The sequence below is a fragment of the Pangasianodon hypophthalmus genome, chromosome 14, assembly GCF_027358585.1.
Source record: "Pangasianodon hypophthalmus isolate fPanHyp1 chromosome 14, fPanHyp1.pri, whole genome shotgun sequence".
Lineage (NCBI taxonomy): Eukaryota > Metazoa > Chordata > Actinopteri > Siluriformes > Pangasiidae > Pangasianodon > Pangasianodon hypophthalmus.
Window position 1 is genome coordinate 18658766 of NC_069723.1, and position 16279 is coordinate 18675044.

General features: G+C 38.1%; 1 protein-coding gene across 2 annotated transcripts; it reads right to left on the reverse strand.

The window, feature by feature from the left end:
* Nucleotides 1-584: 584 nt before the first annotated feature.
* pxylp1 (2-phosphoxylose phosphatase 1) lies at nt 585-15173 on the reverse strand. Of its 2 annotated transcripts, XM_026934594.3 has the most exons (6): nt 15051-15173; nt 13368-13509; nt 7809-7970; nt 7495-7621; nt 4903-5042; nt 585-4129 (listed from the first exon to the last, which is right to left on the reverse strand). In XM_026934594.3, exons 2-6 carry the CDS (start codon nt 13444-13446, stop codon nt 3150-3152), a joined length of 1488 nt encoding a protein of 495 aa, XP_026790395.2. In that variant the 5' UTR covers nt 13447-13509; nt 15051-15173; the 3' UTR covers nt 585-3149. The 2 variants fall into 2 exon arrangements, with proteins under 2 accessions (XP_026790395.2, XP_026790397.2); XM_026934596.3 differs by lacking the exons at nt 13368-13509; nt 15051-15173 and adding an exon at nt 9666-9931.
* Nucleotides 15174-16279: the final 1106 nt, after the last annotated feature.

Here is a 16279-nt window from a genome sequence, read left to right on the forward strand (position 1 = left end):
TATGTATACAATTGTCAATGGTTTGGGTCCTCAGATTCCAGGACTTATTTAGCAGCATTATCTGTACCTGCCAAAATTAACAGTTCAGTGGTACTTATTACTGTACCTAATACCTCTTATACCACAGCACCGTTGAATTCTCAATTCTGATTGGTCAGAAGGTGTTAATTAACTTTCCGATTACAGCACCTCTGATCTTGTTTAATCTAAAGGATAAATGATAAATCTAAAATCTAAAGGAGTCTCCAGTATCATTGCATTGGAACAGTCATGGAGAGCTTGTCTTAGCCAGTCAGCATTGGAAAACTGCTGTTGTTGAGCAATAAAACACTTTAGGACACACTGTTTTTGGAAAACTAATCAACTTCAGGGTGGTTACAGTAACTCCACTTCACGTTGGGCCGCTTCACTTCACCTAGTCATTGACTATATTCCTATAAAAGCATGCACCCAAGTTTTTATTCCTTACATATTCCCCGTTTAATGTAATCTGTTTTGTTAGTGTTGATTGTGTACCTATTACTTTCTACATATACATACATATGATATATTGTCAAGAAATCACAACACAGGAAAACACAAAATCCATTTGGAATGTGACTTTATTGCAAAATGTGCTTTGATATTAAGGAATGTGCTAGAACACGATAATATTAATAATAAAAATAGCAATCACAATACAAAATCCTTCAACATTCCCTACACCAGACTTTTAATCCTCCTGGTTTTCTCCATTTTAAGAAAACGGATGTGACATTATTCCATGTTAAGTGTATGAAAATAATTTTGCAATTATTTAAACAAAGTTAAACACAAATCTACTGTATAACCTTGAATCTCAGTGTATCTAAAAATCCTCGTCACTGCATGAAGATGGAAATAAAGTGGCTGTGTGCGCCAAAATCTCCAAACTTACAAACTTTTAAAAACCGCACATCGTACAAAAACTAGTCTGCAGACATAACGGATAAACGTTTATCATCAAAATCTTTCCTACATATGAATCAGTGTGATTGTCCTCAGGACTGTGCTGGTAATCAGTGCTTGATTTGCAAGTGTTGTTAAAATGCTTTTAAATGAAAGCTGACAGGCTGCATATCAAACCTCATTGTGTTCTTTCAAACGCAGACGCACAGTAAATCAAAGTGCTACTGTCCAGTACTTACTCAGTTCACTGTCACAAATACACTCTAAGATTTTTCAACCCTGGGCTTATTGTTTCATTCATACAAGATGATTTTTTTATGTACTGTAAGTCAGTTAAATCTAATGTATCGCTGAAAAACATCCTGACCGACCCTAAATATAGATTTGGGATAATTTATTGCTTGACGTCTGTGCTAGCTTTAACCTTCGCTCACTCTGACATTTTGTTTAAGACAAATTTTGTGGCTTTCAGATGATTTTTGAAGTCGGTGTGGGCAGCTTAACTGCAGATATGCAGATTCATAGAACAGGAATAAAATAATGTGCAAAACTGGAAAGCAGGCTTGATGCATTTTCCATATCACTTCTTCAAGACAGAATGAGAACGTCAGTATCATTTAAATAAATTAAGCAGCAGTACAAGTGACCCCAAGATAAATACAGATTTCCATGATAGCATGGTTTATGCTGAGCAGGTTGCCATTATATCCAAATTAGCTTGAAGAACAAACCTGATTTGGTGTGTAAATACAAGGTTGGGCAGCAAATGTTTCATTCATTGCCATCTGTCCTTGATAGATATGTGCCAATAATAAACTATACAAGATGGTGATATGTTGCACGCACAATATTGCTATTATTCAGCACAAAGCTGTCCAGGTTTCAAATGCATTTCTTTCTCTGAGAATCCCAGAATCACTTGATTATGTTCACTAGACGAGGGTGAACATGAAAGTTTAAGAAAAAAGATGGAGAACATTATAAAACAGTATTGTGATAATGTCAGAAATCCTTTCTGCATAGTTTTCATCATATTTTTCCTTCTCTGTATATTACAGTCTACAGTTCCTGTACAGATCATGTCCACACTGAGTGGACATTTGTGTGAATGTGGATCACAGGATAGTAGTAGAGGCCCACTCAAAATGAACATGAGACAACTAAATATCACAAAAGTGTGAAATATGCATCACACCTCTTTTACAACTCCTTACAACTAACCTATTGGGAATTTTCACTATCATCCTAAAAAAAAAAAAAGAAAAAAAAAGGCTCTGCAGTAATGGTGAGTTTGTCACACTTCTTCTACTCAAACACATGGGTTTAACCAATTCTTTTAAAACGGCATCAACATCTGTGAATACAGCACAAGTTCACATGCAAATTCTAGTGCTGAACCGTCCACGAACACGACAAATGACAATGATCATGAACTGATCAACCCCTGAGCAGCACTTCACCATGCGTTCACTTTCAGATTCTTATTTTATTACTTCCTATTGAATTAATCAGAGATTTGATTACTGGCTCCATTAAACAAACGCACTCTTTCCTTTAGCTCTGTGTTTATGTAGCCACTTTCACTCTTTATGCTCTGACAGAACAGATGACAGATGCTCAGCTGTCATTTTTTATGACCTTGATGCCAGTGTCAGGAAAAAAGTGGCACACCATTGGAGTGCACCAACGTCAGTCTCCATGTGCTGATGCATTCTACTTGAAATCTTTTCTGAAAAGCACCGTCTGTTGTACAGATCTTAGAACCTTTACTGGCTCCCCCAGACAAATCAAACAATGCTAAATGGAAACTATTTTTCCAAGATTATAGAAATGCAAGTGTTCATTTTAAAATGTCGATAAAAAAATTGCGTTTCGTGTGAACAGCCTTAAGACTTTTGTTGAGAGAAATTGCTGAAGTTGTTGAGGGTGGTTTGGCTGCAGATATGACACTGTATACAGCAGCGATAACTCTACAAATGTGCAAATCAGATGGATCCCCAAGACACTGTGCATCACGTCACATACAAGTGAACTTGTGAGACCAATTTAAAATGTTCTAGACCGCATTTTTAGCACAGCATTAACTGTTAGTGCTATTCAAAAGAAAACACAATCAAACTACTAAATAACTAACAGATAATAAAAACACAAATGAAAAAAAAAAAACAAACATAAATTCAGCTCTTTCTATCTGTCTTACTCTCTGTCCATCTGTCTCACTATTAAAAGTTTTGATGGCAGGCTTGATGGTAGCTGGTGGCGTTCACAATACTGAACATGTCCCTTTTTACAAAGGACAAGAAATTACCCAGAGGGCACAGCGGCTGAGTGGAGTGGCGGTCATGGTCACGGCAGAAGGCAGTTTCAAAGGTCAAGTCCTCTCCGTTATAGAGCACACGCACGTAAGCATTCGCCACACCTCCCCGCATTCCCTTCCCCTTTGTATCTGGACTCTTCCACAGCTCAAACACTAAGCGAGCAGCAAAACGTGGAAACCCTGCCCCCTCCAGGCCCAGGGCACTTAGCACTGGCGCCATGGTGATGTCATGAGCTGAGGCCAGTGCGAAGACGGGCTCGCTGTTGCCACGAGCAGCCTTCTCCATGCGTACCGCTGTCTGGTTCAGGAAAGGATGTGCTGCAAGCACAGCAAAACGCCGGTAAAGCCCCGTCTCCTTCCGCTCCCGCTCATCATCTCTCTGCTGCTGACGAATCACAGCAAAATGCTGCAGTGTTATACACGCCCCCTTCTCGGATGCAGGAAATGAATGTGGGCTGGCACAGGGAAATGGCAGGCCGTGGCAAAAGTGGCACAGCAGCGCGTCTATCGGGTTGGCTGCCCGCATTGTGCGTGTGGCCACACCCAGTGCCTTTGCCATGGTGACATAGGTGTGCTCAAGTTCGGCATTAGAGGCGCGAAGACGGTATTGACGACGCTGCTCCTCATCCAGAAAGTGATTCCGTGCTGGACACTCACACCATGAGCCACAGAACATAGTGCTCCTCTGATGCCGTACCATCACTTTTGACCAATCAAAATTGGGCAGGAAACCATAGAGCAGAGCCATGCCGCTCTGCAAGGTGCGGCTCTTAGCAGTTGTCTCCACCCACAGCTGCTGTGACGACCAATCAGGAGGAAGCAGCTTGTGGTGCTTGAGGTAAGCCTGGCGCAGAAGCTCGCCATTTTTTAAATGCTGGACCACACCTGAGATAGAGAGAGGAGATATATACAAAAAAGATACAGACAGAGTAGAGGTAAACAAAATGATAAACAGAAAGCAAGAGAGTGTGAAGAGAAGGTCAGATAACAAGGAGAGAGAGAGAGAGAGAGAGAGAGAGAGAGAGAGAGGGAAAGAGATGTTGATGATGATGTTGTCTTGTGTGGCACACAATCTTTCACCACCACAAAGAAGGTGACCTACAGTCTGTCAACCATCTTGTAGTACTGTCGGAATTCTTCACTGAAAATCTCATATAATCTCATATAATAAAGGTTAAATCCTGAATCCTTAAAGATGTTTCAGTTTATCCCTCTGGTTTCCCTTTGAATGAAGGTTTCAGATAAAACCCATTTAGGAAGTGAGCAATGCTTAACTATCCAAAGAACACACAAAGACAAACCTTTTTTTCCTAAGAGTGTGTATGCAGTCCACTATAAAAATGCAAATATAAGAAAAAATGTCAAGTGCTGTACAAGTGTCCAAGTGTAAGTATCCACTGCAGGAAGAGAAAACATGTGTGTTGGCATCTGCTGACAAACTATTCAAGTGGACACAAATCATACATTTGCACCTCAGGTCTCTTTGTAAAATAGACATGACTTACATTGGACCAAAAAATTAAAAGTTATTCACAATGGACGTCTGTGACATAGGTTATTAGAGATGTAACTCAGGATGTTTGTGTGTGTGTGTGTGTGTGTGTGTGTGTGTGTGTGTGTGTGTGTGTGTGTGTGTAGGCTGTGCTGTGATTGGCTACCTGTCTGCGTGAGCTCGCCCAGCTCACAGGTGCTGTGATTGGGTACTCGGGCCAGTGAGCCCAGTGATGCATCCCAGTGACCACGCCCACCCTGGGCCATGTGACTGATGAAGGAGGCCAGCAGAGGGTGTGAGGGCTTTCTGAAAAAAAGCAGGAAAAAATAGTGTGAGAATGGGAATGAGAGGGGAAAAAGCTGTAATAGGTTGTCTTCACCACTAGGGGGCATTAAAGCAATATACTGTACATGATGTAAACTCCTGGCACTGGATTAACAAAGTTCAAGTGTGTGTGGGTGTTTCAAGTAAGCTTGTTAGGGATGGAGAGAGCAAAAGCAAAAAAGAGGGTTAGAGAGAGAGACACTGAAAAAGACAAAGATTGTGAGGATTAAATTAAATTAAAAATTATGATTTATGAAGATTAGAATAAATCTGTACCAGCATGGGTATATTATGGGATTAGATTAATAACTCTTCATAGTTCATCTGGCTTCTGAGGACCGTGATTGGTCAGGACACCAGATTGAAACCATGGAAACAAATACTTTCATATTAAAGAGAACGTGTGCAACAAAGCAGTGCGGAGGAGGTGAGAGAATATTACAGTTACAGAGAATGAACTCTAATCTCTGTCACACGAACACACACACACACACTTCCAGTCACAGTTTGTTAGTTTCAGTTCTGCAGCTTTTGAAACTGAGAGAAACACTCAGTGATTATTGCAGTGTCTTAATACATAAGACAAATACAACGGTATTTAATACTATTCAATTTTTTTGTAATGTTTACATATTCAAAGGCAAAAAAATCTACATTCAAATAATTTCATATTCACATTATTTACCTGACATATGAATATATATATTCACCTGACATATACATTCCTAAACTTTCTGACTACCCTTGTGTTGCTTGATGTACAAAACAGCTCTGAAGAAATGGATATCATTTACGGTATATTTTTATTAAAGAGCAAAGTATGTGTCTAAAACCTGATATTACATACAAGTAGTAATTTCACTAATTTCAGTTAACAGGTATTCACTGGAGTCACACTTTTTCTGTAGCTGAATCTCATACTGGTTTATTGAATGTATACTGCACGACATATTGTTTTCAATGCCATTATTTTACATCCTATGTAGGCTTACATACAGTATAGTAAACAGGAAGTTATTTGTGGTTCGGCCTAACTGTGCTACAGCGAGGCTGAAAAATATTCCAATATAAAGAAGAGTTGAATAGACACCCTAGCCAGAAGAAGAAGAAGAAGAAGAAGAAGAGGGTAGAGATAATAATAATGAAAGGTAGAATAGCAATAGGGTGCCCACGCACCTTCAGTGCTTGGCCCCCTAAAAACTCCCAGAAAAACAGGTTTGTGATAAAATTCTGACTGACATTAGTTTTGGATGATCGACTATATTCGAGATATAGTACGGCAAATACGGTTATCATTTCATACTTGTCCAAAATGTTTATAAGGTGTCAACATCACCAGCACATTAAACACACACACACACACACACACACACACGATAATCAAACCTAAACCACATTACACAGACCAAAGAGAAAAGTCTTCTAAAGCAAAGTGAACATTTGATGTGTAAGCTTAAACAAAGCAGCTGCAAGCAAGCAGCTTTTTCTCACTTAGGCATGAAGTGATTTTAATCATTAAACTAACCAGGTGGAAGCTCAGGAGAGAAACAAAAAACAGGGTGGAGAATAGAGTGCAGGTGTAAAAATGAGTGAAAATTAGGAGCTTTACGACACCCTGAAACTGAGATGTCATTATAAGTTTACTATTATTACTATTACTATTATTATTATTATTATTATTATTATAAGAATAAGAATAATAAAAATCTAGTTATTTGGGTACACTAGCTAGTTAGCCGGTACGACTAGACATGCGGCATAACTATTATTATTATTGTTATGGTTACACTGAGCATGAGCCACTTTTTTCATCTCATATCAGCACAAAAAGCACCGGGCAGCACTTTCTCTATACAAAGTAATACAGCCCAAATCTCTAACAACAGGACATCATGCCTGCTGAGTCAATAACACATGTCTGCATCTTTAACTGAACTTCACTGAGATTCCTTTCAGCCACTTTATCTGTCTGTGCTCTCTGTCTCATTCACTGGAAGAATGTTAAACGAGAGGCAGATAACAGGAAAAGAAGAGAGAGAGGTTGGCACTCTATGGTCATATTATGCTGGTGTACAGGCTTCTATCTATGTATACACCAGAAACAAACTAACAAGATATTGTTTCAAACACATATTTGGACTGACAAAATAACTGAGTGAGCTTTGGCTGAAAAAAACATGGAAACACATCTATTCCAGGTCTTTCCTGTTACTACTCCTGGATGCTTTTCCATCATTAATGGTGCCTTATATCTGCGCATATGTGTAAGAATGATGATGAGGCCAGGCGGTTTTTGGGAATGTCTTTCTACTGAGTGAAATCTGAAACTTTCTAATGAGGTGAAAGTTTGCTGTGAGGGCACAATGTGCAAGTCTGACAGTTTCCCCTTTTGGTGTAAAGTGGGCACAGCTAATCTTGTCTATGAGGAACTTGCCTGTGCGGTGACAGTGTGCAGTCAATGGCTGGTCTCTTGGTCTGAGGGATGGTGTAGAGTGGGTAACGGTCGCCATGGCGAATCATCACCTGCACAAACAGCAGCTTGTAGTCTGCCGGACTGTGACCTACACACAAGAAGACACACACATGATAATCAAAGTATGTGTGCAAGTGTGCTTATCATCCTGTCTGAACTCACAATGATGGGCTGAGCTGCAGTTTCGCATATATGCTCTATATATTTATTTGCGTGTGTGTGTGTGTGTGTGTGTGTGTGTGTGTGTGTATGTGTGGGAGGCGTGTATATCTCACCCTCACGTGTGTGTTCTGTGTGATTGGGCAAGTTGCAGTATCGGTACGCATCACTGATCGGGTCAAGCTCTGGTGGCTCTGTATGGACCACTGGGTTTACCCTCTTCCTGTTTTTACTGAGCGTCCCATCTTCTGCCACAGGATCGGTTGATATCAGTTGCACTGGTAGAGAGAGAAAAACAGAGGGCAGAGAAAGAGAGCGAGAGAGAGAGAGAGAGAGAGAGAGAGAGAGAGAGTCAATTTAAATCTGCAGCACACACATCCAAAAAACATAGCCTTAGACAGACTGAAGTCTCAGTGTCCTGAGCTAACATTGCAGCTTTGTGTGAAGAACACTTTAGCATGCCACTCGTTTCTCACACACCCTTTATACTCTCATGCCTTCTTTTTTTAAGACTGTAACCCTTTCTTTCCAAGACCATTTGTACATTGTGTTCTTATTTTAAACTGATGCTGAATCTGGATAGGCATGTTGAATGAAGTTGCTTGTTTACAAAATGAACCCTATGACCTATCGTTTATTTGCTCCGTAACACATTCCACCACACCCATTCACTTTCAAGCCGAGCCAACACCCATGAGTTGACTCATTGTAGATTATAGAGCCAATCAATGCGACTTGTCGCTTTAGCTAATTTGCATAAAAATCTGAAAATCTTTCATAGATCTGTTATGAGTTGCTGTTGTTAGAATTACTCAAAATGGCACACTGCCATCAGAAATGACTGCTCACCTGCTGCTTTATCGTTTGAGAATATAATCGTATGTATTACTTTGCTTAGGAAAACTGCTAGAATATTTTAAAACAAACTTTCTAAGAAGATCACATTTATCCTTCAATAGTTGATGAGAAATATGTAGAAGCACCACTTTCTCTGATTGTCTGTAGGCTCATTCCTAACAGAATAATATTACTTATATTGCTGTATATAATAAACTATTTCAGATTTCCTTATACTAGCAGCAAAACCTTATTAATTAGTAAGGTCTAGACTGTGTTGTTATTTTAAGTGTTTACGCATTTTTATTGTTTGCATTTATTTTTAAATATTCTTTAGTGGCATCAATAATTTTGCCACATACAGTGCTGTACAAACATATTTTTACTACTTTACTTATTACTATAAGAATAATCAAGAAAGAAAGAAAGAAAGAAAATTTCAAATTAAAGCATACAATATTTCTCTAACAAAATGAATACTTTGGAAAATGAATGCTAGAAAATATATGTATATAAAAAAATTTATATAAATCATTTCAGAATACCTAAAACTTTTAGCACAATGCTGTATGTTCTGGAAGGGAAATGCTATTTCTAAATGCTATTTAATAATAGCATGGAGGGGATGCTATTATTTTAAAAAAGAGAGAGACAAATTCTTAAGAGAACAATTTTTTTGTTCTGCCAGTTGTTTGAGTGGAAATTTGAAATCATTAAAAAAATACTATAAATAATAATTGTGGAGTTGATTGTATCGTCTGTCTAACTCCCATTTCCTCCAAAGCACACGCAAAAAAACTGAAATACGCCGACTTCATTTTTAAATTCCTGGCTCCTGTTTCCCAAAAGAAAGTTTCCTACAGTCAGAGTGGACGGAGAAACAGCACGGCATTACACTGAAAGACTAAATAGCTAACAGCCAAGAGTCTGAAAGAATTCAACAGTTGTGCAAATATAGTTCACGTTTCTCATCAATGCAATTCATAGCAAGTATTCCAGACTGAACAAGCCAGACAAAAACACACAAAAAAACCCAACACAACAAAACTATCCAGTTAAACATTGTCTCATGCAGATGTTGAAACCACAGACACACATTAACGCATCACTTTAACATCACATCAGTTCAAACTTACCAACAAACAGGAGAAGTACGAGACGTGTCTGGAAATAGGCCGGCATTTTGGAAGTGCGTTTCTGTGTGTGAGTGTTTTAGTGAGAACATCTGCAAAGCATCTGAATGTGTTTCTGTGTGTGTGTGTGTGTATGTGTGTGTGTTTCCACTTCTCACTGAAGTCTATTCAGAATCAAGCCCTTTTCCTTTGTTCCCACCTGGTTACACACTCTGACCAATCCCGTTACACACACAGAGCCCATAGCAGGTCCCACAGTGCAGGGGCCAGACAAAGAGCTCTTTGTAGCCTGTAGCCTTACCACTGCCTACAAGTAAGTATAGAGGAAAGGAAAGAGATGGAGAAACGGTGACTCCCTCCAGCTACAGGAACCCCTGAAGCTTGTTTTTATACCCTGATTTTTTGTGAGTGTAAGCTCTTATATTACCCTGCAGCATAAAAATTTGATCTTCAAATGGCTGCCTCGTTAGAAAGGAATGCCGATTCCAATCAACTCAGGGCTATATATACACACAATATACAAATACTAAAAACAGGAACATTAAATATGAACTCAGTTTGTGATCTCACATTGAACTTAATATGGTCTGATATGAAAATATTCAAGGATGACAATGTGGTACCAGGTTTAAGCTAACTTAGGTAATGTCAGTGATTGAAGTCACGGTGTTATGGTTCTATTTACTCTGTAATAAAATACAAATTGAAAGTCTGACACTTAAAGCCCATATGTGGCATATGTGGGCTATTTTACCACAGCTGCAGTGCATAAGATGGATTTGTGGGATATAATGAGGATATGGGGTGTTTTCCAAACAACGTGCATGTTCAAGTGTTCTACACAAAGTATTTTTGATGTTGAGCTTATTTTACTCAGCTTAATGTCCAAGATAATTATGTTCATTTGTTAATTCTACTGTCATATTTCATTTATTTACTTATTTGATTTGCCATGTATTGATTTATTATTACTAGAATTGTTCTAGCTTAATTCATTAAGTGGTCATTACTCATTTGTGATCTGGTTTTGATTGGTCTTGCTGCTGCACAGATCTGGCAACCCTGCTCACTACCCACTCATTACTGTGTAGTGGCACGTATAAGCGAGCTCAAAGACAGAGCGACAGAATTTCAAATGAAATTCCGTCCTACATTCAGCCTGCTTTCAGCTCCTGTTTGTAAAGAATGAATAAGTAATGAGCTCACTGTGACTGAGAGAGAGAGAGAGAGAGAAAGATGCAAGAACAAAGGTAACAGAGGGACTCAAGAGAGAAAATATAAGATAAAGGGATGAAAATTCCAATAAACAAAACCACAAATATAGGGAATGTGACGTATCCTGATGTGTTCAAGGCTAACGTAATAAAACCATCAATCAGGAAAATGTCAGAAAATAGTGCCCTCCATAATCTTTCTGTAACAGCTCAAGGACAAACAACCTGTGCTGTTACATGTGCTTTTGTGCTACAACTTTTTATTATCATTTATTGCCATTTCACTGTTATAACAGATATTAGAGATCATATGGAGGCTTAATACTGGAGATTCAGTCAGGGAAAGAATACATGGACTCATCAAGTTAACTAACACACATGTAAACAACCACCCAAGCACACAGTATTCTTACGCCTAATCACGCTTACGCCTAATCACTTCCTAATCGCTATTTGTTTCAACCACAACTGACTCAATGAAGGACTGACTGATCTTTCACTCACCAAAATGCATCCTTACTTCTAAATGTAGACAAAATGTAGCAATATGATAACTAGTAAGCCAAAGCAACTATAAGAAGAAATAATGAAGAAATATACACACATTGACAGTAAAGGTTTTAAACTTCCCTCGGCTGGCTGTCCGGTCCCTTTCAGGGGTCTGGAGCGTTTACTTTGAAAAAATTAGTGTGTTCAAAGTGGGCCATCAAACTCACCTGAATACCCGAGCTAGGAATAATGGAAACGGACTCCGGTTTTATTTTGTGGGTTTTTGGAACCAGGGCCATGATTAAGAGGGACGGCCAGGGGCATTCATATTGTGCCACTAGAGGTGACATTCTTGAACCAGGGAAAGTAAAAGCATTTACCAAGAATGTTCTCATTAATCAAGAACGAAAGTCAGAGGTTTGACGATCAGATACCATCGAGCGTGGGGGAAACCACAAGTTTTTGTTTTATTACAGTTTTATACCACAGCGCTGTTGAATGATAAATTTATATTAATGTGCTCATTCTAATATGTTATTGTTTCTATTGATTCAATCACAGGGACTTATATGGCAGACGCTCCACATAATCTGAGGCTAATAACATTCAGATTAAGTGTTGTTATTTAAAAAAGAAAAATCACCGATATGGTGAAGCTTTCTGTACGGAATAGTTTATATAAGATTTACAGAAGGTGTCCATGCTTTGTAACAGTTTTCCACCAAGGAAAGGTCTTTAGGACAGAGAACATTGCAGTTTCTGGTTTCCTCTGTAGCATGACAAGCTGCATCTTATTCACTTCAAGAGAGAAAAACCGGAGAGGCTGATGAAGGGAATGAGTGTTTATAGCTGATATAACAACATAAGTGGTAACACGCACTAACTTGTTTTGCAGATGTTCCCCAACATTAAATGCAGCTATAAATAGCTGAAGACATGACATGTTGATCATTAACTGTAAATGTGAAAAAAAGGCAATAGTTGGCAAACTGCTGCAGCATAAAAAGAACATAACACTAGGATGTGCTGTTACAGGAGAATAATCCACTTCGGGGGAGTAACAGTAACTCCACTTCATATCTGGCCGATTCACTGATTATTTTCCTATAACAGTACACCCTCAAGAGTATTTCTGGCTTAATCACTATTATTGATAACATACTGATATATCACTGATATATCACTTAAATACACAAAGCTAAAGCTTTGTGGATCATATTATCTGCTCGCTTTCCGATCCTTATGCAACTTTAAATGAGTGCATTATTAAAGGAAGGCATACTTGTAGGGTAAAGCTGTAAATCTTATAGATCAATAATTCTATTGACACAAAGACAGTGCTAGTACTAACTGTAAAGCATATGGATAATAAACCTGAATAATAAATAAAGCAGGTTTGTAAATAATTTTTATTATCTACACCTTTGCCAGCAAGCTATTTTTTAAATATTTATTGCATGTTTTTTTTCCCTAAAACACCAAGATATAATTTCTTGACGTATTCCCAAATTATGATTGGAAGCAGTTAATTTGATGTTAATATTTTGTTAATATTGTGAAATGTTCCTAATTTTTATATAGATATTCATTTTTGCAATGAATATCTATATAAGATATTATGTATTTATAATATCTTATGGTGCTAAATAATTGATTTTTTTAGACATTAAATAAAAGTACAGTAAAAACAATGCAACATTGCTGTTTTGCTGGCAGTTTCTTAGCAAGTCTACACACTGTGATCCTTATTGTGTATTGCAGAAATGGCTTCGAGTACCATGATATGATATTTTTGTCATATCACCCACCCTTATGTCAAATGAACACACAGTCTAAGAGAAATTATTCCCACTGGACATACACTCACACACCCACCAACCCATGGAAACTGCTCTAAACGTCTACAGCATATAAAGACTAAATGACTGTCAGACAGGATGTTGGTCGACACAACCACAAACCACACACCCACACACCCACAAACACACCCACACATACTTACAGTACTGAATGCTGAAGCTTAGCACAGCTAGCACCACACCAACCACCAGCAGCAGGATGAAGCGGTTCCGTGCCAGCATTGTGTTGTGATTGGTCCAGACACTGGTCCATCAGCCATCCATGCACCGCCCACTTTTTGCCACCTGAACACAAAAGAATGATCAATTACATAAAATTCAGCCCTTTAAATATACAATGAACACGGGTAGTCGACTACACACACACACACACACACACACACACACACACACACACACACACCTACCTCAGTAGGTTAACTTCCTACAGGGAGGTGAATGTGCAACATAACACTCACCCATACTTTCTTCAGCCCGTGTGTACAACTACAGAGAGAGGGCCTGTGAAGAACATTCTCTCGCTCTGACTCACATACACGCAACAACCGACCAGCCATTATCACCATCCTGCACTAGAAACATGTCATTATGCTTAAACAGAGACACGATGGTCACAGGAATCACAGCTTCAATCCAAACTCTTCGCTCATTCTTTCCAGAGCCAGTCACTTGTTCATGTTTCAGAGTTTTAAAACAGGCAGTTTTGCACTGTAGTTAGAAAGTTAATGCAGCTAGCATGAGGGAGGTTTATAACCACCAGCTGATGAAAAGTGCATGTCTAAATCATCACACACTCTCCTCAAACCATTCTATGGTTCAAGTATTATCATTTGTATATACATAGATTAAAATAGTAGAGTATGTGTGTGTTAAAATTATAGCAAACAATAAAATAAAATATGGCACAACCCCAGCTCTGCCTAGAGGCAAGCAATGAAGAGGCCAAGAATAACCCTGAAGAAGCTGGAGACATCCACAGCTCAGACGGGAGAAGCTGTTCACAGGACAAGCATAGCCTGTACACTTCAGAAAACTGGTTATTACAGCAGAGTCATATGAAGTCCTGTTTGAAAACACTCAGCACGCATGTTGGATACTCAGCAGCAACCTGGTCTGATGAGCGCAAAACTAAACCAAACAAAGTGCTGCACTTGGCAGAAACCTATCACTGCACATCAGCACAGTGAAGCATGCTGGCGGTAGCATCATGTTGCATGTTACCCGTGGCGTCTTGCCTGCTTCTATGACTAATGACTGATCACTGACTGGTGGATGGCCTCCTTTAGGCAGAGTCGTGGTCTATACAGGTCAATATTAAAGTTCAATACTGAGAATAGAATACTTTAGATTTCAGACTGTTTTAAAGTTGAAGACCTTTGTGTGATTTCTGTTAAATACACTTTCCCATCACTATTGTTCATTATTGCTATATATATTTAAAAAATATATTAAAAGAGTGGTCTCTGACTTTTGCACTTTTGTACATAATACACAACACTTTACCAAAGCTTTATCAAAACACTGATACACTGCAAAACACTGTAATACACAACATAATACTTTACCCACATAGTGACACACACATACACACACAAACACACACAAACACACACAAAACACAAAATACAAAGCCCAGCCCAAACAGTGATGCACTAAACAACACACAGACACAACACGGAGCACATCTGCACAGTATAAACAGCTGCCTGCTTGCACAAATGCACGCGCATGAGTCAGTGTCCACGTTTACAGTCTCAATATCACAAAAAAAGTCACAGTGATATTACAGTCAGCAGGGAAAATACATTCAAAAAATCCAACTTTACCTGCAGATAAACACACTCAGCTCTGCAGACTGCAGAGAACATCAAACCGGAATTAACACCACATAAGCCATAAGAGCAGCTGGAGCTCAGGGTTGCCAGATTGGTAATATATCACTCTCCGCTCTCACTCACGTGCACGTTTCCCAGTGCCAAAATAACAGTTAATGAGTCAGTATGTAAGTACATAAGGAAGTAGGTAAGTGGGTAAGAAAGTGAAGTAAGTAAGCATGTAATTAAGTGTGTAAGTAGGTAAAGTAGGTAAGTACTTAAGTACACAAGTATGTGAGTGAGTAAATGACTAGGTATGTAAGTATGCAAGTAAGTACATAAACATATACATTCAGTATAACCATATTTTATATAAATAATTTAACCATATTTAACAAAATAATAAAAATGCATATTGAATTTTAATCAAATGAGTAAATAAATAAATAAATTTAGCAATAGGTTACAAATACAAATAAAAATTATCAATACACAATAAATCTATTTAATTAAAAAAAATACAAATAGATAGATAGATAGATAGATAGATAGATAGATATTTGTTCAAATAAATTCTTAGGATGTGCCTTATAATATTTTTATTAGATCTGTTATTTTTTTTTTTATACATTTAATGTGTTTTTATTACTTTGTTTATCTTTAAACCTTTGCTTTATTTTGTCTGTTTTTAGTGAGGCTGTAATAAAGATGTGTATCAAAATATATAACTTCTGAACACTAGATTCAGAAGTTACCTGAAGTCAAAACACAGTAATTACTGAGTAGATACTGGCTTCTTAAAACATGATTACACTATTATAAGTCTATCAGAATAGATCATTCAATTCATAAATGGAAGACAGAAATCCATTCCAGACGCAGCAATCCCTTACCACAGGTTATATATGGAGATAATTATATTTCTGAGCTTTTTGGGTCAGGAACCACACCAAAGATACCACAGAATAAACAGCACAGAACAGATGCCAAAAAAACAGAAGCCACCACTTAAAGAAAAAAAAAAAAAAACACTCAGAAAATTATAAACTCCAACTGGAAGAACGACAAGGATTGAGTATGTTGAACTAAAAACATGAGTGTGGAATATAAATACAATATTTTCGCAATTGCTCAGTTTAGAAAGGAATAAAAACATATTAGAAGAGGTGGAGAGGTGGAGGGTGTTTGTTGTGTTGAAATTTTGAGATAACAGGAATTTAATTAGGTGGCTTTAAAATTTT

Bases quoted from the DNA above. Each gene is read 5' to 3' on its own strand.
- pxylp1 (XM_026934594.3), bottom strand. From the start codon at position 13,446: ATGCTGGCACGGAACCGCTTCATCCTGCTGCTGGTGGTTGGTGTGGTG. The intron at 7,971-13,367 runs GTAAGTATGTGT...TCTCTCTACCAG, and splicing joins AAGCTTCAGCATTCAGTACT to TGCAACTGATATCAACCGAT. The intron at 4,130-4,902 runs GTAGCCAATCAC...TCTCTATCTCAG, and splicing joins GGGCGAGCTCACGCAGACAG to GTGTGGTCCAGCATTTAAAA.